The 25276-nt window shown below is 41.4% G+C and overlaps 1 protein-coding gene across 5 annotated transcripts in view; it reads left to right on the forward strand.

The window, feature by feature from the left end:
* HEG1 (heart development protein with EGF like domains 1) overlaps positions 1–25276 on the forward strand; it is an 87952-nt gene that overhangs the window by 46369 nt on the left and 16307 nt on the right. For 4 of the 5 annotated variants that reach the window (XM_032793971.2, XM_032793974.2, XM_032793972.2 and 1 more), the window contains 11 exons: positions 51–392; positions 2715–3056; positions 4709–5053; positions 5575–5916; positions 7062–8480; positions 11721–11837; positions 12328–12447; positions 15490–15584; positions 18565–18623; positions 19238–19398; positions 22584–22718. In XM_032793971.2, coding sequence (XP_032649862.1) covers positions 51–392; positions 2715–3056; positions 4709–5053; positions 5575–5916; positions 7062–8480; positions 11721–11837; positions 12328–12447; positions 15490–15584; positions 18565–18623; positions 19238–19398; positions 22584–22718 — 3477 coding nt within the window. The remainder of the gene's footprint in view (positions 1–50; positions 393–2714; positions 3057–4708; positions 5054–5574; positions 5917–7061; positions 8481–11720; positions 11838–12327; positions 12448–15489; positions 15585–18564; positions 18624–19237; positions 19399–22583; positions 22719–25276) is intronic. The other variant, XM_032793975.2, reaches the window with a different exon arrangement.

The raw sequence follows: 25276 nt of genomic DNA on the forward strand, positions 1-25276 counted from the left end.
TCAGATTTGGGCATATCATATTTAATTTCCATCTTTTCATCCCACTTTAGGTATTGGAAGTAGCCACCAACCAATTAGCATCTCAGCTACAGAAACAAGGACTTCTGATTTGCATACTTCCAGTACCTATATTTCAATGACATCCCTCAGAGGTGAAAAGAGGACATTAAGGTCTCTAACCTACAGCAGCACCTTGCCTGATGTGACAGACAGCTCCACTTCTTACTTAGAAAATACCAAGTCTTCAGATTTACCCCAGCCCGCGTCTCCTGTAGGACAGGCTGGAAGAAGTAATATCTCATCAAGTGACTTCACTGAGCCTTCCACAGAGTCTTTGTTTACATATTCTTCCAAGATACCAAGTTCTTCGTCTTCTCCAAATAATCTTGCAGGTGGGTTTTGTGATTCCCAACTGGTTATTGCACAGTACTAAAAAAAAAAATGATAAAAAGAGCCCTTCGCTACTCCCAGAAAACTCAGTTGACCAGTTTTTAAGGAATCAGATGTTCTTTAGTAAATCAAGCCCAGGAAAGGCCATAGAGTCAGAGTTTAAGGCCACAGGAACCATTAGATCATTAAGTCTGACCTCCTGTACATTACAAGCCACCAACAGCACCAAGCATCCGCCCACATAACCTGATGACAGAAATGAGACCACAGTATTACAGCCCACAGGATACTAGACTGTTACGTGCCACAGGCAGAGGATTGGAGGAACTGAGGTGCACAGGTCCTTATATTGCCTCTGTTACCTTAGTATGTGAGCACCGAGCAATCTTTAATGTATTTTTCATCACAATAGCCCTGTGAATCAGGGAAGTACTGTTATCCCCATTTTACAGACGGGAAATGGAGGCACAAAGAGCTTTGTTAAAGGTCACACAGGGCAGTTTGTAGCAGAGCTGGGACTTGACCTCACGCTTCCCAAGTCCCAAGCTAGCACTCTACCAGCTAGACCAGCCTTCCCTTCTAGCACACATCTTAATATTTTAATCACTTAAAAAAAAAGCCATTTTATTCTCTAGAATGACACTATTTTTTCTTTGCCAGATTTTGCCCCCATAGCTCACATCCATAGTGCCAGGCCCTGCAAGTAGTCCCATTATGCTGAATGGGACTGCTTGCGGAGGAAAGTTTTACTCAGTGTAAGTAAGGGGGAAGGTTCAGGCCTTTAGTGACTTCTGATCAACTAGCGAGATTGGAGCAGGCAGGCAATCTTGATAGTTTACATTTAAACTGCACTTGTGAACTGTACTTTTAAATATTTCTGTAGGTGTTGAATTTCAATCAACTTCAGTGCTCCAACTTTGCTTTAGTAACACCCTTTATAGCTTTTTGAGCCCACTTTTTACAGAGATGTTAACATGTCTAACGGTTCCTGATTATAAAGGCTAAAATTCCCGTGCCAAGATCTGCTCAGCATTGGAGGAGGGGAAATTTCCATGGAGCAAAGTTACATCTTCCTCATTCTCCTGTGCATGTGCACTGGCCCAGGCCCAACAGCATAACTTAGAACAGTTTGGGGGTTGCTCTAGTGTACACCATCTGGCTAGCTCCTTATGGAATTGTAACTCTACTGAGAATTGGTGTAGTGAGGGTATGCCCTGCCCCCGTGCTAGCCCCAGACTACATCCAATACTCCACCCTCCAGGTTGTTTGTGAGAGGCAGTTGGTGCAGAAACCAGCTGAGACCTTCTCTTCAGCAAGGGAATTTTCTGCTGGCCATTTAGGTCAAGTTCCATTATTCTCTATCACTTTTCCCCTCTGCATCAGCCACTGGAATCTAAGCCACAAGTTTCACTCAATGGTTTTCTTTTAAGTTACCGTTTTCCAAAGACTGAACAATTTCATGATTTGTTTTTATATCTATCTATCTATCACCAGTTTATAAGTGTTGTTAAGGTAACAACATGGGAACGTGGACCATATCTTCTTGGTGTAGGAGACTGCCCACTACTTGACTAGTTTGGGTCACACTTTGATGATAATGATTTGTAAACATTATTCAAAAGCTCTAATGATACTTATTTTGTCTATACCCCTCATCCTCCAAGAGTTCTGTTTACAAAAGTTTCTATCAATAGAAGAGATTTTGTTATTTTAAATACACAATGATCTATACACAACTATTTTTCTTGATCTATTCTTTATAAACCAAATTCATCCCATGTGTAGCTCCATTTTAGTTAATGGAGTTACACACTGGATTTATTAGGTCCTGAATTTCAAGAAAAATTATTATAGAATTCACAAATCCATTCTGAGTTAATGTAATTTCCACCTTTGGCTATCATAGCTGCCATTGGACATAATTATCAGTACCTTAGCAGCTCAAATACAGGAAAAAGAATGTCCAGTCCTTGTACTGACATTATTTCTATAGTTTTAAAATTTTTGTAAGTGTTAGTAGCATGCAATGCGAAGCAGTATAACTAGAGGGAGAAGTTAAGCTTGCAGCTTGTTAGTCCCACAGTTATATTTTTGGTGACACTATTCATGGCTCTAATATTCTTTTTTGCAAATAATAATTTCAGGTGTTACTGAATATGAAGTGTACATGTCTTTCCAAAGCAGCATGTTCTCCAGACTGAAACTTAACCCTGTTTCAATATTCATACATGCACTGTATTCATCTGTGTTCTGTTCAAAGAAAACTCATTTATGTGTTTGGATTTATTCATATGAAATTATAATTTTTCTTTATCATATTATAGCCATGGAAAGTAGCCACCAACCAATTAACATCTCAGCTACAGAGAAAAGGACTTCTGATTTGCATACCACCAGTACTTACATTTCAACGGCATTCACCAGGAGTGGAGAGAAGACGTTCAGGTCCCTAACAAACAGCAGCACATCACCTGATGCAACAGAAAGCTCTACTCCTAACTTAGGAAATACCGAGTCTTCAGATTTACACAGGCCATCATCTCCTGTAGCAGAGACTGGAGGAAGTAATATCTCATCAAGTGACTTCACTAAGCCTTCGACCGAGCCTTTGCTTACATATTCTCCCAAGATCCTATCTCCTTCATCTTCATCAAATGATCTCGCTGGTGAGTTTTGCAATTCCCAGCTGGTTATTGCACCGTTTAAAAAACAAAAGAGAGAACCTCCCACCCCCCAAAACTAAATCAACCCTTCTCATTAAAGAATCAGTTGCTCTTTAACTCAGACTCATACCTGTGAAAGGTCCTTATATGGCCTCTAATAATATTGTGTCTGAGCGCCTAACAATCTGTAACGTATTTATCCTCCCAACACCCTGGTGAGGTAGGTGAGTGCTGTTATCCCCGTTTGACTGATGGGGAACTGAGGCAGAGAAAAACCAAGTGACATGTCCAAGGTCAGATAGAAAGATCAGGGAACTAAATATGGGGCTCCCAAGTCCCAAGCTAGCACCCTAACCCTGGACCAACCTTCTCTTCTAGCACTACTATGAATATTTTAATAGTCATCTATTTTTTCCCTCCACAATAGTACAGTTAATCTCGGCCAGATTCAGGCACAATTGCTCATGTCCAGCAGTGCATATCCTGCAAGTACTCCCATTATACTGAATGGGAGTATATGTATTGTAAGATATTAGTGTGAATAAGAGAGGAGATTCAGGCTGTTAGGGTATGGCTACATTGCCATTAAAAACCTGCGGCTGGCCTGTGCCGGCTGACTCAGGCTTGCAGGATTTGGGCTAAGGAGCTGTTTAATTGCAGTGTAAACATTCGGGCTTGGGCTGGAGCCCAGGCTCACAGGCGCTGCAAGGTGGGAGGGTCCCAGACCTTTGCTGCATCCTGAGCCTAAACACCTACACTGCAGTTAAACAGCCGTTTACACTAACTCCTGTGAGCCTGAGTCAGCTAGTATGGGCCAGCAGCAGGTGTCTAATTGCAGTGTAGACATACCTTTAGTGATTCTTTACCAACTAGCTGGACTGTAGAAGCATACCATCTGGACTGCTTAGATTTAAACTGTACCTGTAAACTGTACCTCTATTTCTATAGGTGTTGAATGCGAATGCCTATCTTCACTGAATTTAATTTGTTTTAGTAACCCCTTTTATGGCTTTCAGAGCCTGCATTTTACAAAGAGATGCCCAAACTTCTAAAGATTTCTGAATATAAAGGCTCAGATTCCTGTGCTGAGGTCTGCTTAGTGCAAGAGGAAGGGAACTACCTGGGATCAAGTTACACCTTCCTGATTCTCATGGTGCATTTGCACTGGCCCTGGCCCATAGGCGTAAGTTAGATGAGCTTAGGGGCTGCTCTAACTTACACCAGCTGGCTATATCCCTACGAGATCACAAGTCTACAAAGAATTGATATAGTGCAGGCATGCTCTGTCCTTTTCCTTCATATGTCCCAGCATGCCTCCAGTATTCCACCTTTCAGGCTGGTGTGATGGGCAGTTCGTGTAGAAGCCAGTTATACCACCTAAAAGCTCCCTGCACAAACAGAATTTTCTGCTGGCTGTTGTGGGCCAGGATCCAACACTCTGTGCTACCCTTCTCCTCTGGAACAGCTAGAGGAATCTAAACAGTAGGTTTTAATGAATGATTCTCTTTTAAATAATTGTAACATTCTAAAGAGTGAATAATTTCCAGATTTGTTTTCAGATGCCTCTGTGTGTGTGTGTGTGTGAAGAACTATTGTTGTTCTGCTCAAGATGTGCATATAAAAACTTTAATTTTCAGATTTTAATTCCTTTTCAGGAGTTGGAAGTAGCCATCAATCGGTTACAATTTCAGATAGAGAAAAAGAGATTTCCAGTTTTCCTACTCATAGTACGTACGTGTCGTCAACATTCACCAGAGGTGGGGAGAGGACATCCCAATCTCAAACTCACAGCAGCACATCAACTGCGGCAACAGAAATCTCCACTCATAATATAGACGCGGCCGAGTCTTCAGATTCAACCCAGTTCTTATCTTCTGTATCACAGGCTGGAGGTTTCAATATCTCATCAAGTGATGCCGATTTCACGGAGCCTTCCACTGAGCCTTTGCTTACTGATTCTTCCAAGAGCTCAACGTTGTCTTTACCAAATGATACACCGTGTGAGTTTTCTGAACTCAAAAATCTCATTTTGATAAGAAAAACATTCTCTCCCACTCCTCTCCAATGTGGGTTATGCATACTGTTATCGCTAACAAATTCAGAGCCACTGCAGTTGCCAAACACAGTATTTGTAAGCAGTAATGATTCTCTTCAGTGAAATCACCGACACAGCATTTGGTATTTAACAGTGACCTAACGGCGTAGGAAAGTGGACCACATCTTCTTAGTGTAGGAGATGTTCACTTCCTGACTCGTCCAGGTCATACAAGTAATTCTAGTGCATCATTCCAACTCTACTGACACACATTGTGTCATCAATAGAAATTATATTGTTTTTTTAAATACTCAGTGACTTATTTGTAAAAAGTGTTCATAAACCAAATTAATCCCATGCATAGCTCCATTTAAGTTGCTGGAGTTATTTGGCCCTGTATTTCAGGGTAAAATTATTATAGAACTCACAATTTCATTTTGATTTGTGCATATAAAATTTAATTTCCACCTTTTAATCCCATTACAGCCGTTGGAAGTAACCATCAGTCTCTTAGCAGCTCAAAAACAGAAAAAAGAATTTCCAGTCCTTATACTGACAGTATGTACAGTTCAGCTACGTTAACCGGAGGTGGAGAAAGGACGTCACAATCTCTGACAAATAGCACATCTACCCATACAACAGAAAGCTCCACTTCATATACAGAAATTGCCAATTCCTCAGAATTAATTCACTCACCTTCAATGGCACAGACTAGAGGGATGAGCATCTCAGCAAATGATATGGGTTTCACTGGGTCTTCAACTGAGACTTCCTTTATACGTTCTTCCAAGATACCAACTTACTCTTCTTTCCAAAATGATCGTTCAAGTAAGTGTTTTGCGTGTATGTTACCTTGAGAATGCCAGTCTTGTATACAAAATCTCACCAGTGCATTAAATACTTTCCATGTGGGCAGACAGATGATGGTCCCATATACCCATGTGCTATCTAAAGTAACCGAATCAAAGCCAAGCTCACACGTTCTGGGGAATCTTTCCAAAGGGGTATACATCCAGCCAACCAGGATTATTAACATTGAAACTGTGATTCTTGATTGGCTAGTATTAGTAGAAATCTGATAGATATGCTATTCTTTCACATTCTACCTTATTTTTTATGGGTGGAATTTTCAAAACTGCTTACTCAGTTCCCAGTGAAGCCAATGGGAGCCTTCAGTAGGAGCGGAGTTAGGCCAATTCAGAAGGACTTTTGAAAATCCCATCCTATATTTCTAAGGACATTGCCAAATTCACTGTAAACACTGAAATTCACTACACACACACTCTTCCAACGATTAACTGTATAATAAATGTTAATATTCTGTGTCATCCACAGCTAACTTTTCAAAGAGACGTGTTGTACTTTTGAGGATTCCCGATTATAAAGTCTTTGATCAATGAATTTTTATAAGACATTATTTTATTTTATACACACTAACATAGAACATGTCCTTGAAAGTAATTTCTTCCTATGGAGGCATGAGAATTCTTCTGTGCAAAAACAGATTAAAAAAAGACTGGTTTTACTTAATTTGGAATGGAGGAAGAGAGTTAGAGGATAAGGTCATTCTGAATGATATAGAGGACAAATGGACTTTGCTATTTACCCTTTCACAAAGCACAAGAGGAGGACATAGTACTCAATCACGTGAAAAGGCAACACATTGAGAAGAGATAAAAATACTTATTAGTGAACATACATTTCCTGTGTGGGACTCAGTGCTGCAAGAGTTTGAGGTTAACATTTCAGAAGGTGTTAAAAATTCCATTATAGTCATAAGTACATAGTTACATTTGCAAAAACATTGCACTCAAGCTAGTTTTCACTGGCAAATAATCTCCTTACAAACTGATAGACTGGATGGACCAATACACAGACTAGTCAATTTTATGTATCAGACATATAATTTCAGTAAAATGCAAAAATATTTTGATATATATTACTGTCATGTTACTTTTTTTCTTCTATTCCAGGCATTGCAAGTAGCCATCAACCAGTTAGCAGCATCGACACCGAGAAAAGGACCTCTGTTTCTCGCACTGACAGCATGTACATTCAAACCACATTCAGTAGAGGGGGCGACAGGACATTGCTGTCTATCTCAAATAACAGCACCTCTTCCGAATCATCAGAAAGTTCCACTTTTTATGCAGAAATTTCCAACTCTTCAGATTTAGCACAATCCTCATCTTTTATGGCTCAGAGCAGAGGAAGTAACATGTCATCAACTGACGGGGATTTAATTGCTCCATCTACGAAGCCTTTGCTTGTACATTCTTCCAAAATGCCAACTTACTCTTCTACAGTCAATCTACAAAATGCAACTCTGTTTTCCACTGGCACTGAATCATCACCAATTGGTAGCTCATCATTATCTTCATCAGTATTTCCATCTTCTTCCTCGGTGTCATCATTACATCACTTGCTTTCATCAACGCCATCGCCACCTCATTCATTTGCATCATCAGAGTCATCTCTACCATCCTCTTCATCAGTTATACCATCATCGTCACTCCCACCACCATCTTTGTCGTCATCTTTATCCACATCCTCATCAGTTGCATCATTTCCTTTATTAACATCCATATTACCTTCATTTTCTTCAGCATCTTCACCATCACAGGCTGGTGACAGTTTTCAAACCAGCAGGTCCAGGGTTACATCAGGAGGGACAGACAGAATGGAGCCATCGACTGCTGTGTTCTCTGGGAGTACACCCAGACAGTATAGCAATCACAGCAGACCACACCAGTTGAAAGAGAGCACTAGTTTCAAAACCACAGGACCTCTTCCTCTTCAGACTGAATCTATGGAACAGTTCAGCAGTCACTCTTCATCCACATCAGCTTCCGCACTTGTAACAGAGAGCTCCACAGGAGGAACCTTCACTTCCAGTGGGGACCATTTTGAAAAGACCTCTTTGCTTCTGACAACAGCTGCTCCAAGTCTGAGCAAGGATACTCAACACACTGAGATGGCAAAAGCATCGACCAGTATCTTGCCAAATATGACAAGTCAAAGGGATGTGTTTCCTGCAGCGGAATTAACAACAGAGAAAACAGTTACACTGTCAACAGACATGATTTTTGGGCCACAGCGTTCTATGCCAACTACAGATCATTCTATTACTACAAAAACTCGCAGATTTCAAACTGCTGCTACCACGACACTGGCCTACATAACTGGAGTAACTACAAAATCAATGGAAACTAGCACTGCAACTAGCATTAAAATCACCAAAGAAAATATCCCAGCTACACATCCTTCCAAAACATCTTCGCCGAGCAAAACCACTGCAGGGTTTTCCACCACTTCAGCAGCAGCTACCAAACCAACTACTGTTGCTCTGTTCAGTCGCACAAGGGCATTAGTAACTACTTCTCATACAACAGGTAAAACAGCTGAAAGGTTGCCCAGAAACACTGGGTATGTAGAAAGAAGAGAACATCAGACATAGCTTATGTAACAACCTTTGAGGATATGAGTTAGTCTTAATTCTAGGTATTTTTAAGCATTTGAAACAAAAGGAGAGAGTTTAATAGATTCCCTAGTTGAAAAATGCAGAAAATTTCGGTGGAAATTTTACCAAAAGCTAATTAAAATTCAAAAACTGTCGACCAGCTCTCCTTATACATTTCGAATTAACAGTTTCTTTATTTCTCATTAAAAATAGATACATATAAATATATGTCTTGTTCATGAGGAAAGACAGTTGGCCAGCATTAGTATTTGCATTGGAGCTTGTCCTGTTATTACAACCTATGATCATTTTCTCTCTCTCTCTGTATATATAATCTCCCTCAAAAAGGCCTGTCATAAGAACAAAAGAATGGCTGTCCTGGGTTAGACCAATGATCTGTCTAGCCCAGCATCCTGTCTTCTGACAGTTGCTGGTGCCAGATGCTTCAGAGGGAATGAACAGAACAGGGCAATTATTGAGTGATCCATCTACTGTTATCCAGTTCCAGCTTTTGGCAGTCAGAAGCTTAGAGACAACCTGAGCACATGATTGTGTCCCTGACCATCTTGGCTAATACGCATTAATGGACCTACCCTACATGAGTTCTTTTTTGAACCCAGTTATGCTTTTGGCCTTCACAACATCCCCTGGCACTGAGTTCCACAAATTAACTATGTGTTGTGTGAACAAGGACTTACTTATGTTAGTTTTAACTTTGGTGCTTATTAATTTCTTCTACTGAGTCTTGGTTCTTGTGTCCTGTGAAGGAATAAATAACACTTCCCTATTCGCTTCCTACACACCATTCATGATTTTATAAACCTCTATCATATCCCCACCTCAGTTGTCTCTTTTCTAAGATGGACACTCCCAGTCTTTGTAATCTCTCCTCAAATGGAAGTTGTTCCATACTCCTAATCATTTTTGTTGCCCTTCTCTGTATTTTTTCAAGTTCTAATATATCTTTTTTGAGAGGGAGCAACCAGAACTTCACACAGTATTCAAGGTGTGGGTGTACCCTGGATTTATATAGTGACATTACCGTCTTCTTATCTATCTCTTTCCTAATGGTTCCTAACATTCTGTTAGTTTTTTTGTCTGCTGCTGCACGCTGCACAGACATTTTCAGAGAACTATACACAATGACTCCAAGATCTCTTTCTTGAGTGGTAACAGCTCCTTTAGACCCCATCGTTTTGTGTGTATAGTTAATATTATGTTTTCTAATGTGCATTATTTTGCTTTTGTCACTTCTTTTGTTAGCGAAAGGCTAGGCCACATTGTGTATCCTTGCTGAATCTGTTGCCACAGTCATCATCATATTTTATATTTTGAAGAAAAGTAGGGAAAAGCGTTAAGCACAAGTTCCAGTTTTGCCTTTTGTCGTCGCCAGTTATGTGTTAAGAACATGGAACTATATTGATATTAGAAGCAGAAACTTTGGCAGAAACTCCACTTCATAGAACAAGAATACATAATTTGGCAGAAGCAGGCATCTTCACACTTGGCTAAGGGAAAACTCTTTCTAGGAGTGAACTGGAATGGTGACTCATGTACTTATCCTTAAGGGACTAAGGGGGTTGAGGAAAGGTAGCTGTGGCTAGGTCATCAGCACGCTGGGAGGAGTGCGTGAAGGACTTTATATAACAAAAACCTAAGGGCGTCAGTTAGTCTAGTCTCCTTATCTTCTCAATTAAATATATTCAGTAAAGTTTTTATCAGAATGGAAATATAATCCATAGTTAAAGCCCCTGGGGCTGAAAACACTTGCTACACAGGGTAGTGTTTACTGACTTCGGTCATCCTTTTAACATCAGTAGGACTACATAAAATAGAAAGTATTACAGCCAGTAATAAGTGTTTACAGGACTGGACTCTATGGCTGAATATTTTTATTACAGATTGTATTTAAGTATATAAGCATTATATTGGGAATAGTGACATGAGTTAGTGCATTTTACATGAGAATGTCATTTAATGTAGCCATCTTTTTATTGAGTGATTCATGTTCTGTTACTTTATTCCTTTTTTAAAAGTCAGGTTTTGACATTTACTGTAAAGAGGAAATCCTTTCGGTGACCAGGACTTAACACTTTGTACTATGGATTTAATAATGCTCTGTATTTTGTAATGCCTGAGAAATGTTAAGGAATTAATAGCCCAGTTCTGCTTGCCTTTCTCATGCAAGCAATCCCATTGATTTCAGTGAGAATGCACACAAGAATATGAGTTGCGGGGTGGAGTCCCATGCGTATCTCATCCCTGTTAGAGCTGGTCGAAATTTTTTGAATTTCAAGATTTTAACAGTATTCCAAATCTTAACATTAAAAAAAAAAAAGAGGGAAAATTTCCATGTTTTCACAATTTCTTCCCCTCACATTTAAAAATTTTGGCAAATTCATATTTTAAAAAATAAGGTATAAAGACTTAAGTATCCATGCAGTTCCACACCCCCTTCCTTCCTCTCCCCTTCCTTCCGTTTTGGTAATCAGTTTTCTCTCCATATTAGAACAGGAAAACTGAAATACAAAGAAGTACCTTTTGGCTACTTACTTTCTGGGTGCCCTACTTTAGACCCCTTAGCCCTGCTTTTCAGATGTCCTGAACACCCATAACTCTGGTCAGGTGAAGTCATCAGGGTGAGCACTCAGCAACTCTGAAAAATCAGTTTGCCTCAGGCTGGACACCAAAAATCAGTGGCCATTTTTGAAATGTTTGGCCTCTGTGACCTGTCTTAGGCCACACAGTAAGTTTGCAGCAGAGCCAGCAAGAGCATATGGGAGTTCCTGAATCCTGTGTTTTAACCATAAAACCATCCTTCCAGCCTTTATGAATTACACCGTTCAGTAATAACCACAAAACAAATCTGAGTGACATGTGCCACCTAGCTTGTCTTGTAATCAACATACAAGCCAACCCTTCTGGCGATGTTCTGCACTTGGACATGTGCATAATTTATATTCCTGCTAATGAGAATAACACGTGTCATGAAGAGCATTTCCAGACGTGGCAGAAAACGGGGGTGTTCTTTTTAAAAAGGGTGAGAGTCCAATGCTTTTTCCCATAAGAATTTGGATGCTCAGTTGTATAGCATGCTAAGCACCTGAAAATAGACAAAACTAGTCATGCTAGTCAAGCCAGGAATTAATCTCCTAAATATCTTATTTCACAGTCAATGTCTGCTCCACAAACCCTTGTCTGCATGATGGAAAATGCGTTATTAATGGTGTTATGGGCAAATATCAGTGCAAGTGTTCACCAGCCTGGCAAGGAGAAGACTGCAGTGAAGGTATTGCAGCCAATGGCTCCTCTGTCTTATACTGGTCTTATTCAAGCAACATCAAATAAATCAATCTGCATTGCCTGAATGATAGCTGTTTGTAGAAATAGGCCACGACCCCAGGGGCTAGATTACCAGTGTGGAACTCAGAAGACCTGGGTTGTGTGTCTGGTTCTGCCACTAGCCTGTTGGGTGACCCTGGGCAAGTTCCTTCACCTTCACTTTGAGATCTACTGATAAATAGTGATTGATAAGAGCTAGGCATTATTATTCACAGGGGTTGAAGCAAAGCCAGTAAAACTACTGAATGAGCATGGGAAAGCTGTTTGCATTTATTCACTCAACTCTAGCAGGATAATCAAGAACAGGATAATAATACTAAGTAGTAACGATGCAGTGAGTCATACAGCAATACACAGAGGGTCTTCTAGTTCTACTGCCAAGAATTCCTTGTAATTCTGTGATTCTACTGGCTGTTGTGTTTTCTCCCTTGTTTCAGATGTGGATGAATGTCTTTCTAATCCATGCCCAGATTTGGCCACATGTAATAATACTCAAGGCTCCTATGTCTGCAAATGTCCTGTTGGATACCGACTAGAAAAAGGAAAATGCAATTTAGGTAAGAGAATTGCACTGCAAAAAAAAAAGAAAGAAAGAAAGAGAGAAGTACAGTAAAAATAAAAATCTAAGACAGAAATAAAACCAGGGATCAGACAAATCCTTTCCTTTAAAATTCAGCTACCAGTGGTTTGGTTTCCATTAGCATAATTACCTTTTATTGTCTCTATATATGTAGTCTACTGTATTTTGTGGTGAAATGTCCTTGGGATTTAGTAATATTTAAAGATTTCCTCCACTTTCGTAAAGCTATAGAAACAGCATGTTTCAAATAATGGTTACAGGTTTATTTGTATTTTAAGGACAGAAAATCCATGGTGTTTTAATGAATTCTAACAATCCAAAAGATTTCCACAAAATACTTAGATCCCACTCCTACAAAGACAGGTGCATGTTAGTAGGGCCATTGTGTAACTTGACTTCAGTAGGACAAATCATGTCCATAAAGTTAAGCAACTGCGTAAGTCTTTGTAGGAACAAGGCCTTATTTTGTAGCTTTCGTTTAGCATATAGCACAGTTATTCAATACCCAAGTTCATCACCTCTATATACAAGATGACTCTGAATTTCAGGCTTTTCTCATGGACCATTGTAGAAGTGACTTTGTTTTACAAGACTTTACTGTGAGCCGCAATCTGAAAGAATTACAAATGTGAAAATAGTGCTATTGAATCATGTCTGAGGTATTCATGATGGGCATTTTTAAGATGGACTGCTAGGATAGCAAATGATTTCATTTTATTTTGGACTAAGAAAAAGGCAGATTATATAAACACCAGGAATCTAATTCTCCTTTTATCATGCCAATGTAAATCAGGAGTCAGAGAAGTCAATGAGGTTTCTCTGGTACAAAACTTGCTGTGAGAGGAACACCTGGCCTCTGTGTGTACCTGAAGGCGTGGGAAAGGATTGGAGGCTTTCTAATGTTATCAGCAACTGTATTTGTCTTTTAGATGAGATAGAAAGCTGAAACTATGATTCCCCATTTTCACTGACAATCTCATGACATTTAATAGAAGATTTAGGGATAGAATCCCTGCTATTCTGACCAAATTCCAACTTGAGTTATTAGCTTCTGCCCCGAGGCTTGTATAAATCTAGGTAGGCAACAATGCTTTTAACTCTAAAGTGTACCTCACCTCAAAGGGCATCACGCATTTCAGTCCCAAAATTCCCAAAATCCTACACAAATTTGACATTTCTTCTCTCGTATTGTTGAAAATTAAATATTGCTAACCTCAGGCCTTCAAAACTCATGAGTCAGGCATCCCAAAATCAATACATTAGCTTAAAAATCACAGGATTTAAAAAAAATAGATTTTGAATGATTTTTATTTGCCTTCTAGTTTTTGAGTCTTGAGGTTTGTAGTGGGATGATCGGAGGACCAGCTGTCCTAGTGGTCAGGTCATGGTCTTATGGTTTCTGCCAGCCTAGTCAACTCAGAGGGGCCCTGGCTGCAGCCTCAATCACTTGTATGTGTTCAGATTGCTTTCATAGAGGTTCTGTCACTACAGAGGAGTGGGGGAGTGGGCAAAGTAGGGGGATCTGGGCCCACCCATTCCGCTGGTCCTGACCCAGTACCCTAGGGGTTTATCAGAGCATTTGGCCCAGCTATTGAGCTACCCAAATTACATTTTCCACTGGGTCACTTCCTACCAGTCTGGAGCTATTCCAGTTGGAGCATGGTTGCTGGCTTCAGAGACACTCTTCAGTCTCTTAGTGTCCTGTTGAAGCAAATCTCTTTTAGGGCTTTCAGCTCCCCAAAAGTGGAGGGGGGACCAAAATCCCTGCTTCTAGAACAGCCTTCACAAAGCTGTGGCCACTCCTGACACAGCTCTCAGCTTCATTTTTGCTTCTGGGGGGAGCTTGCAGCTCCCTCCCCACTTCCCTGAGCTACCAGTGTATGTGCCGTGGGAACATGCCATGCACATAGGCAGGACTCACCCCTTAGCTCAATATTGCTCCACTCCCAGCCCAGCTTCAGTGTGGGGCCTGTAGACCCCATCACAAATTTAAACCTAGGTCACATTTTCAAGCTTTTCTCTACACTGACGCGGGCTAAAAAATTACAAAAAAAAAGGCGGCAGCTCAGGTTCTCACCTAATCACATGCCTCCAGTAGCTGAGGCTTTAAGAAAACCACCAAATATGGTGAAACATACCAGAAAATCATGAGAGTTGGCCACGCTGAAGTTATTCAAATCAGAAATAAAGACTTGTAACTCGGGTTACAGAAATTATTTACACCGGAAGAATGAATCCCGCAATATTTAAAGTTTCCCGCATTAACACTGTTTTTGTGTCCGTCCTTTGGAGTCTCTGTCACCCATTGCACTCCGTATTTGGGCCATGACAGGTTGTGTGGTGTGCTGCTCTCTCTGAGCCTACAGCAACTTCACCTCAACAGCTGTATGCAATTTTGGGCACCACAACATAGGAAGGATTTGGAAAAATTAAAAAAAAAAACCAGCAAGATCAAGATACGTGATGCAAAGAATGGAAGATTAGAAATGGAATAATTAGAATAAGCAAAATATATGCACTATAAAAAAGAGACTTGGTGGAGGGGGGAAGGGCAGATGATCTTGGTCTACCAAGACCTTCAGAACAGCCATATAAATATCCCTATAGCGGCAGAGAGATTATACTGTATCTAGTACAAGAATTATTTCACCCAGCACTGAAAAATAGTTATCTCTCTGGTGGAATGCAGACTGATTAACAGCAAGTAGTACCACTGCGCATCAGGTTAGGGCAGGAAATGAAAAAGAATAACTCTCTCTTCCATTTAAGCTACAGGAGTATTCAGTTAAATTACATATAACTATCTGAGCTGGAATTTAGCTAGGACACTGGGGCTGACACACAATCTCTTGTGAAGAATCCCATTATTAGTGATAAACTCATTCTAGGTTTCCCATTGCTATAGCACTTGCAGTTTTCAACCAGGCTAACCCCTGTCTAGCTCATGGGACATAAGATCGCAGTGTGGGATATCAACGCTGCATGCCTTGTAGCTAACAGGCTTTGTTTTTAATTTTAGTTAGAACGTTTGTTGATCAAGTTGCACTGAAACTGAACACTACTCATGGGAAGTATTCTGAACTCCATCGAATTGAAGATGAAATAACAACAATGGTAAGTGTCTTCTCTAGAACATTAACAAATGCTGCTACATGTAGATTTCATCCAACGTCGTCATGATCTGTGCAACAAAACACAAGATACAGCAACTCTAAATCATGGGTTTATCTTCGTACCAATGAAATTTTCTGGTTCAGGCATTTGTCATTTACTATGTCATGACCATGCCAGACACTAAGGACTTTTCCTCAAAGACTCTAAAATATGTTGGTAAGTAAGACACAAGAAGTAATTCTTCTGCTCTACTTTGCACAGACTAGGCCTCAGCTGGACTATTGTGTCCAGTTCTGTGTGCCACGTTTCAGGAAGGATGTGGACAAATTGGAGAAAGTCCAGAGAAGACCAACAAAAATGATGAACGGTCCAGAAAACATGACTTGTGAGGGAAGATTGAAAAAATTGGGTTTGTTTAGTCTGGAGAAAAGAAGACTGAGAGGGGATATGATAACAGTCTTCAAGTAAATCTTCCTAACTGTGAGGGTGGTTAAGCACTGGAATTAATTGCCTAGGGAGATTGTGGAATCTCCATCATTGGAAATTTTTAAGAACAGGTTAGACAAACACCTGTCAGGGATGGTCTAGATAACACTTAGTCCTGACAAGAGTGCAGGGGACTGGACTAGATGACCTCTTGAGGTCCCTTCCAGTTCTATGAGTCTGAGTCTGTTATTCTAGTGCCTCGTAACAGAATTTTTGTTTATGTGGGAATTAAAACATAAATCGGCTCTGTGGGGCAAGACTTGTCTTTTTGTTCTGTTCGTACAGCACCCAGCTCAGTGGGGTCCTGGTCTACAACTGGAAATCCTGGTTGCTCCCACAATACAAATAAATCATAGGAATGCTGTGTTTGCAGAAGAGTACTGTGACAGACCCAGGCCAGTGTGGTACAGGAGTCTGGTAGAGGGCAAATATACTAGTCACTGGCTGAGTAGTTTTCTGTTCCCTCAGTGACTAGAGCAGGGGCTGCACTGGAGTAATCAGGAAACTGCTAGAACCAATTAAGGCAGACAGGCTGATTAGAACACCTGCAGCCATTCAAGGCAGGCTAATCAGGGGCACCTGGGTTTAAAAAGGAGCTCACTCCAGTCAGGGGAGGGAACTAGAGGAGGAAGTGTGTGTGAGGACTGGGAGCAAGAGGCACAAGGAGCTGAGAGTGAGAGCTGTGCTGCTGGAGGACTAAGGAGTACAAGTGTTATCAGACACCAGGAGGAAGGTCCTTTGGTGAGGATAAGAAGGTGTTGGAGGAGGCCATGGGAAGTAGCCCAGGAGTTGTAGCTGTCATGCAGCTATTACAGGAGGCACTATAGACAGCTGCGATCCACAGGGCCCTGGGCTGGAACCAGAGTAGAGGGGGGGCCAGGTTCCCTCAAACCTCCCAACTCCTGATCAGACACAGGAGGAGTTGATCCAGACTGTGGGAAAGATCACTGAGGTGAGCAATTCTGCCAATAAGCGCAGGACCCACCAAGGTAGAGGAGGAACTTTGTCACAGTACACATTAGACAATTTGCGTATAGCCAAATAATACTGGCTGGTGTTCATGCTATTCCAGTCTAAGTTGCCCATCTCTGGGAAGGCAGAAACCGCTGTTGATTGCCCCCCAGGAGAGCCAAGCTTCACCAGTGAGATATGGGACACTTCACCTCAGCTCTTCCTTCATGACAGTGGATGGGCTTCGTTAGATGCGATACTTGGATCGTTAGCTCCTTTTTTTCCTCCTTGGCTGAGAGATGGTTTGACCAGACAGGAAATAAGTGTTTATGATTAGGCTGATAATTATATTAAAAGATCTGCACATTTTTTTTAATCTTATTTCATCCCCCATCCCATCAATACCTCAATGGAGAGACCCTGCTTCAAGGAGGCTGAGTGAGTTGAACTAAGGCAAAGCTCATTCTGACTAGGCTGGGGCTGCCTATAGGCTTGTATTGAGTACCCTCCCCCTAGTGGTTTGTTGTTGTACTGCAGTTTCCAATGCTGGGGATATAAAGATCTTTATTGCAGGTTCGGAGGCAAACTCAGGACCAATGATCCTGGACTCTCCCAGTTTCAGCAACAAGTCTCATAAATACTAACATGGTGCTGGAACGATAACTGTGGCTCTGAGTACACTATGAGCTAGGGTTGGGGTTCCCCTGCTCGCATACACGTACTCCACTACTCTCCGCGAGCTAGCATGAGTATCAATAGCAGAGTAGCCGTAGTAGCACTGGCAGCGGCAGCACGGCATAGCTGTGCCACATACGTACCCACCAGTTTCAGGCGGGTTTGTACTTGGCACAACTAAGCCGTGCCTCCGCGGCTGCTACCGTGGCTACACAGCTATTGAAACTCTTGTAGCTCAATACAAGCGAGTGCGAGTTTGTGTACACAAGCAGGAAACTCAAACTCTTAGCTCATAGTGGAGAGGTAGCCCCGTGTATCATTCATACCAGGGATAGTTCTCTTGCCTACCATGTCTTCATTCTTACTTTCTCACAAGTTAGATCAGCTTTTTAGCAAACCTTGGTCACAGCAGTTCGCTGTGCCTGTTTACCAAGCAAGGCGGCTTTTCTGGTGACACAGCTAAAGCAGCAGGAAGCTGGACTTACAGCCTCCGTAATACTGACTAAACAGACTTGGGAGAAATCAAAATAAATGATCTGAGTGTGGGATTCGGGAGGAGGTGTCTTTGATGATGTGCAGCATCCAAGTGTGTCGTTCTGAATATTGCCTTATGCAGGCCTCTTTCCCCACTGCTTTGCTGGCTGGTCCTCACCCTTTGTGCTCACTGCACAGCAGGCCCAGGACAGATGCCCATTTTTATAAACCATAGGACTTTGCTAATATCCAAAGCTGCACAATAGCGACTTCATCCTTCCCTTGTTGACAATACAAAGGCCTCTCTGTCTCATTGAAATAAGAGGCTGTTGCGAAGGTCAGAGATCCTTGTTTAATTCCCGAACAGTAATAGAATATTCATTCTTTCCTTCAGCTGAACATGTCTCTTTCAACGTTACCTGGCTATTACAACTCAGTAGTTAAAGCTGCAAGGTAAGAAATGTAATATAATGTATGTATTGGGGAGAACCAACCTCCTTGATCTGAACAGATTAAAACTCTGGGGAAGTTCAGCTCTGGATCCAAAATTTGCAGTTGATAATAAGATAGACACAGTGTGGCATAAGAGGACTCACTATGGAGCTGGGAGCAAGCAACATCTTAGTACTCTGCCACTGACTTGCTTTGTGGTCGTAGGCAAGTCACTTATGGCCTGATTTTCAGAAGTGCTGACCAACCCCAGTTCCCAGTGAAGTCAGTGATACCTGTTTTCAAAATCAGGTCATTAATATCCCTAGGCCTAATTTTGCCTCTGAAAAATATGAGAATCTCCTCTCACTAGCTTCATTGTGAATTACTTGTATCTCAGTGTGGACGGAATTGGGTCTTAAATGTATATGTTTGCCCTGTCTGTAAAGTGGGGATAATACAAGACAGGGTTGTTATGGGGACTTGGCTAATGTTTGGACAGTTTTTTCAATATACATCAAGTGTTTTATGCATGCTATGTGTTAATGCTATTAATAATAACAATCTGCCGAGGACATATTAACAATGAAATAAAATGCAAAACGGTGATGCATAGGTTGTTGTTGTTTTTTTGGCAGGGAGTCCAATTTTGTCCGAGTTTCAGTCCAAACCACCTTTTCTTTAGTATCCAATGTGACGCTCGTTGACATTGTTAGCAGTGTACGAAGCTACATTAGCACTTGCAAAACTCCTGCTGAAACCTGCCAGTTCATCTCCAATTTTATGCTGCTCCACAGAGGTAAATAACATCCAGACTGATCATAATGAAAGTGGAAAGCAATCAGCCTTTTATTTGTTTGTTTGTTCTTAAAGTGACTGTGGCCCTCTGAAAAGTCCCTTTCAAATATTTATTTCATTTAAATGGAAGTCATCTTAAAGCCCCTGCAGTGTAAGCTTTATCTTACCCGCATGTGTGAGAAATTTGCCTCTTTGTGAGAACATTACATGGGTGAAAGACATTACACAGCACAGAATTCCAGTCATTGTGAATGGTCCTTTCATCTCTGGAGTACGGCATTGAATCCCATCCAGATCAAAAAAATATGAGACTTATTCTAACCACATGGTTCGAACTTATCAAAATGATTTGAGTGCAGGGCTTAGTGCTGCTAAAAAAGGGGAGGATGACCCCAAGTGATGTTTATGGTGAGACAAGCCCTTCCAGTCAATTTGATTATAACGTTTCTTGGCTGCTATAGTTAATCTGTACATGCTGGGGGTGGGTTTTTCTTGGTGCCATTGGTGAAAATGAATGGTATTAAAGTGATTCGAGGCAGAGTAACATTTCTATACAGACCCCTCCACCTGCCAAAAACCAAACATGGGATGCATTGTGTGACTAAGAACCAAAACATGATTCATGCAGGAAACTTTAAAATGCTGTTGGATTCCTACCTTCCATGGACATAGGTTTCTGTAGCCTCCATTTCATGAGACTGTATTCCTGATGTTACAGTCCAAGTGAGGGGACCCCAAATTTGTGTGCAACACAGGTAGCCTTCAGACGAAAATGAGTGTTATCCCATGAAACGAGGGACATTTGAGAGACAGGTTTCCATTAAAAAAATCTACATCCAGAGTTTTGTGACATAGCTGTAGATGTTTTGCTGAGAGGATGAAAGTTGGCAACATTTAGTCTTGGGCCTGAGTCTGAAAGAAAAAGAACATTTAAAACAATTTAAAGAAAAAATGGTCTGGCCATTGAAAGTTGGGAGTTTTTAACTCCTTTTCTCGGGGGCTATTTTGCTTATCTAGTTTGACCTCCTGCATAACAGATGCCAAAGCTGTTCACCTGCTAATTCCTGCCACCAGCCCAATTAAAATGGTGGCATTTGATTTGATAGGCCAGCTGAGACCAAGTCCAGCGGGTGGCCTCTTCTTTGCTTTTATTTGGGAGGGTTAGTGTCTAACTTCCCGTTAAAGATCAACAGAATTGTTGACAGCACAAATTCTTCTGTTACAGAAGTATTAAAAATCAGACTGACAAATTCAGAAGGGAAGGGAATCGAGAAGAGCTGGGACAGTAAAGAGTCATGAGCTCCAGTTGGGAGACATAATATCACAGAAGTTGTAGCAATGATTTATTGTTATCCAAGTCCACCCAGCTTGACCCAGCTCTCCTCAGTCAGGCCTGAATCAAAGCCCAGCAAAGCCAATGCAAGTCTTTCTGCGGACTGCAGAGGGCACTGGATCAGGCCTGTAGTTCAGTTATGAATCTTACAGGCAGTAAGTAACTCCATTTCCCTTCATTCTTTTGTTCTGGCCAATCACATTTCTGTGACTCAGCATTAAGATGACGGGATCCATGTTCATGTTGCTTAAAATGGGTACTGGGGTTTCCTTGTTCTGCAGTCAAATACGTTGCACAGCCTGGTTCAGAATCCTTACAGGCTCAGAGACCTGGTCTTGGGGAGCGCATTCCTATACTGCAGAATTCACTCCCTAATACCTTGTACTTATATAGCCCTTCTCATCTTCAAAGTACTTCACAAACATTAATTGCTCATTTCCCTGTGTTGCTGTATTAAAGAGAATGGAAGCGAGGCAAGGGTAAGTAATTTACCCAAGGCCACATAGAGTATGTCTACACTGCAGTTAGACAACCATGACTGACCTGTGCCAGCTGACTCAGGCTCCTGGGGCTCAGGCTATGAGGCTGTTTAATTGTGGTATAGTTGTTTGGGCTCGGTTCTGGAGCCCAAGCTCTGGAACCCTCCAATCTCACAGGGTCCTAGAGCCCAGGCTTCAGCTCGAGCCCCAATGTCTACACCGCAACTAACCAGCTCCAGGAGCCCGAGTCATCTGGCACAGGCCAGCCACAGGTTTTTAAAGGATTAGAATTCATGAGTTTCTAGCTCCTGATTCCATGTGAAGAGCAGTGGGCCATACCCCTCTCTTTCTCTATTCTCCTAGTTTGATTTGTTTGTACCAGAAGTGTGGGAAAATTACATCTTGGCTGAAATTATAACAGTGTTTGTGGAGTATGCTGCTGTGGTTTTCCTTACTGTATACTACATCTTCCTTACTGTATACTACATCTTTACATGTCAGAGGTCTGTCTGTCTGCTAGAAGGCGGAGGTGTGAGGGCATTTACGCTGGAAGAGCTTTACAGAGTGAAGGATACTCTGTTTCTCTCTAACAGAGATTTAATGTTTGTGTCCCTTAATCTGAAAGAAATCGTCTAGACTGGAAGCACAAGTTGTGTGTGGCAAAAAGAACAGCACATACAAGTTATTTTTTTAACTGAAGATTTCATACACATTTATACTGAATATGGAGAGATCTGTGAGACTGCTGAATTCTGTCAAGGGATTGCTAGGTTGGACAAAGCACTCAAAAATATATTGCAAGGAACAATGCTGTGTTGGTTGGTAGGAGATAGACCTGATGACTCAGTAGGTCTTTTCCATCTCTAGTATCTGTTCAAATATTGATCCTCATTATAAATAAATTATGTATTTACTGCAGAAATAGGCAAAAATCTCATCCAGGTTATAAGCCCTCCAAAGCCAGGGAGTGTTCAGATGCAGGATTTCAATTTATGCCTATTATATTATATTATTATTTGCACTGTGATAATGGCTAGGGACAACAACCATAGACGAGAACCCCATTGTACTAGGTACAGTACAATCACATAACAAAAAGGATACAGATATATATCTCCCAGAGCTAGGGATAGCTGTAGAATTCAAATCCATGTTCTGGTTACAACCCTTCCCTACATGTTTGGACCAATCTCTATTGTAGGGACTGCCATATCTGGTCCTGTGGCTTTATCTCAAAAGGGAGCAAATATTAATAAAGAAGCAGGGGGAAGCATTACCAACCTCAGTGTGATACAGCAGGAAAGCTGATGATCAATGTGCATAACAGTGTATTTACAAGGACATGTGCTGATACTGGTAATGTCTTTATGGTAGTTGGCGGTTTGTGCAAACAGAAGGACCCTGAATGCGACAAAGAAACTTCGGAATGCACCGACAGAGATGGCATTGCAGTCTGTCAATGCAAGAGTGGATACTTTAAATACAAGAAGATAGATCATTCCTGCAGAGGTATTGTTCTTTTCACAGCCGGGTTTGCTTTGGTTTTTGCTTAATATTTTGTTTCCAGTTGAAATGATTTTCACACGTGTTCTTTGTATTTCTTTGCATGCTAAGCAGCTCAGTATTATGAATAAATATTAACAGTTTAGACTTCCTCCATTTGGATATGGTGCTTTACAGTAGAAATTGAAGATAGTCTCTCTCACTAGAGTAATCATAATATTATCACTTTTGGGAGCCTGCCGTGCAAGTCAGAAAGATCCAGTGAAAAGAGACAAGGGGTTGGAATGCCAGAGGCAACCGTTCACTGGCATAGTGCACAGATGACATAGCGCACTTTTTTGTGTTGTTCTTTTGTCTGAACTCCAGGGGAAGTAAAGATAATTTGTTTTAAATTCACAAGCTGTATTTGTGTATCCTTAGTATTTTGAAATGACCAAGTAGCTGAGAAGGAGTGTGAATTTATTTTATCTTCAAAAGGATCATAATAGACATTTAAATACAAGAGCCAGTATCTCCTAATGACTGCCTTAGCAGCCACAGAGCTATTTCACTACATTTAAAATAAATTATGGTCAATATTGCTCCTGCAGTGATCAAAATAAATGGAGCCCATTGCCTGCTTAGACTAATTGCTCCTGTGGCGTGTTGTAAGAAGTCCAGCTTCCTGATCATTAATACACCTATGACTTCGATGGTTATTGTGTATTTTTTGTTTCTAGCCGTGACTGCAACATGCTGGATGCTGTATAAATGTGTGGGAAGAGTGTCCCTGCTCCAAAGAACTCACAATCTACAAAAGATGACATCATCTTCCCCTCTGTGTCTTATGAAGCAACCAGTTGGTGATTAGTCATGTTTTGACAATATCACAATTTGTAAAAGACCACATGGGCATTGGATTGGGACCTAGGAGTCCTGGCTTCCAACCCTGGCTCAGCTATTCTCTGTGACCTTGGGCAGGACACTTCACCTGATTGTGCCTCTGTTTCCGCACCCAACCTTTATTTGTGAGCTCTTTGGGACAAGGTATATGTCTTGCTATATTTATGTACAGCAGCTTGCACAGTGAGGCCCCAATCTCAGTTGGGGTCTGTACATGCTATTGTAAAACAAATGACTCCTTTGTGAGTGTATACACGGGGGAGAGGGGGAATGCATGTGTGTAGGGCGGTATTTTTGTTAAGATATGTTGACTGTCCCCAATTAGTCCTTAATCTTGCCATCCTTAGTTGGCTAGGTTCTTGTTGACAGCACAATGAAAGAACCTTGTCAAATAGCACTAAACAATTCTAGTCAGGTCTGCAGTGGCTTTGAAGCCAGCTTAAAATCATCTAATCTGCCTGCGTTAAAAAATATGTGGTAATGTTTCCCTGCTTTGGCCTCATACGTGTAATGGGATCATCAGCATCACTGGCATCTAACAGCAACAAAGAGGAGGAGACAGGATGCGTGAAACCCACATAAAATAACATCTAGTTTTTATTTCAATAGGCTCCAGTCTGAGAAGGTAGCATTCCTTTTTTTCCCTCTAAGAATGGAGGAAGATGGATGTCAAATGAGAGAGATTGCTGCAGTGTAACTTGCAGGGGCTGGGGCTGAGAAGAAGGATGGTCCAGTGGTTAGGGTGCTAGCCTGGGCCTTGGGAGATCCAGCTTTAGTTTCTTGCTCTGGCACAGACTTCCTGTATGACCTTGGGCAAGTCACTTCATCTCTGTGTGCCTCAGCTTCCCACCTGTAAAATGGGCGCAATAGTATTTATCCATCCCTGGGGGAATGCTGTGAGAAGAATAAAGCTTGTGAGATGCTCAAATACTATGGTAGTAGGGGCTTTGTAAGTATCTCAGATGGGATGGGATAATTCTGTTCTCATTCCATCTATAAAATAAATAGGATAGTTTATTGGTCAAGGGGCTTGCAGCAGAGCAATAAAAGACACCCCATCACCTCTGTTACGATAAAACGAGCAGGACAATCAGGATATTTTAGAGAGGATGACACCTCTGTGAGCTTTTAAATGGCATAGGTAAAAATTACTCTGTGGCAGATGGCCTTTTACACACCTCTGTGCTGAGGAGAATTTTACCTTCATATTGTCAAGAGCTGGGGACAGAGCGGGAAGCCGTCTTCTTTAGTGACTCCCAGTATGTGGGAGTGGGGCAAGACCTTCAAAAAAGCTCATGGCTAGATTTTTCAGGTGCTCAGCATTTGCAGTTAGGGCCCGATTTTTGACAGAGCTGTGCCCCCGTTGTGTGATCCAGATTTTCAAAAGGACTCAGCATCCAGCAGCTCCCAATTTGACATTTACAGAGATTTTTTTTTTTTCAAAAGAATGCCAGACCCAACATGCTGAGCTCTTTTGAAAAACTGCCCTGTATGCAGGTGCCTAAAAAGGGACAGAGGTGTCTGGAAAAACTGGCCCTGATTGTGAGTGCTGAAAATGTAGCCCATAGCAAGTTAAATGTTCCCACAAGTGGTCATTCTAATTATAGTGTTTCTTCCTGTGGGAAATGCCAATTGTGCTAGGCTACCCGGAATCCTTTACAGGAAGTTGGGTGTGGTTTTGG

The sequence above is a fragment of the Chelonoidis abingdonii genome, chromosome 10 (assembly GCF_003597395.2).
Source record: "Chelonoidis abingdonii isolate Lonesome George chromosome 10, CheloAbing_2.0, whole genome shotgun sequence".
In the NCBI taxonomy this organism is placed as follows: domain Eukaryota; kingdom Metazoa; phylum Chordata; order Testudines; family Testudinidae; genus Chelonoidis; species Chelonoidis abingdonii.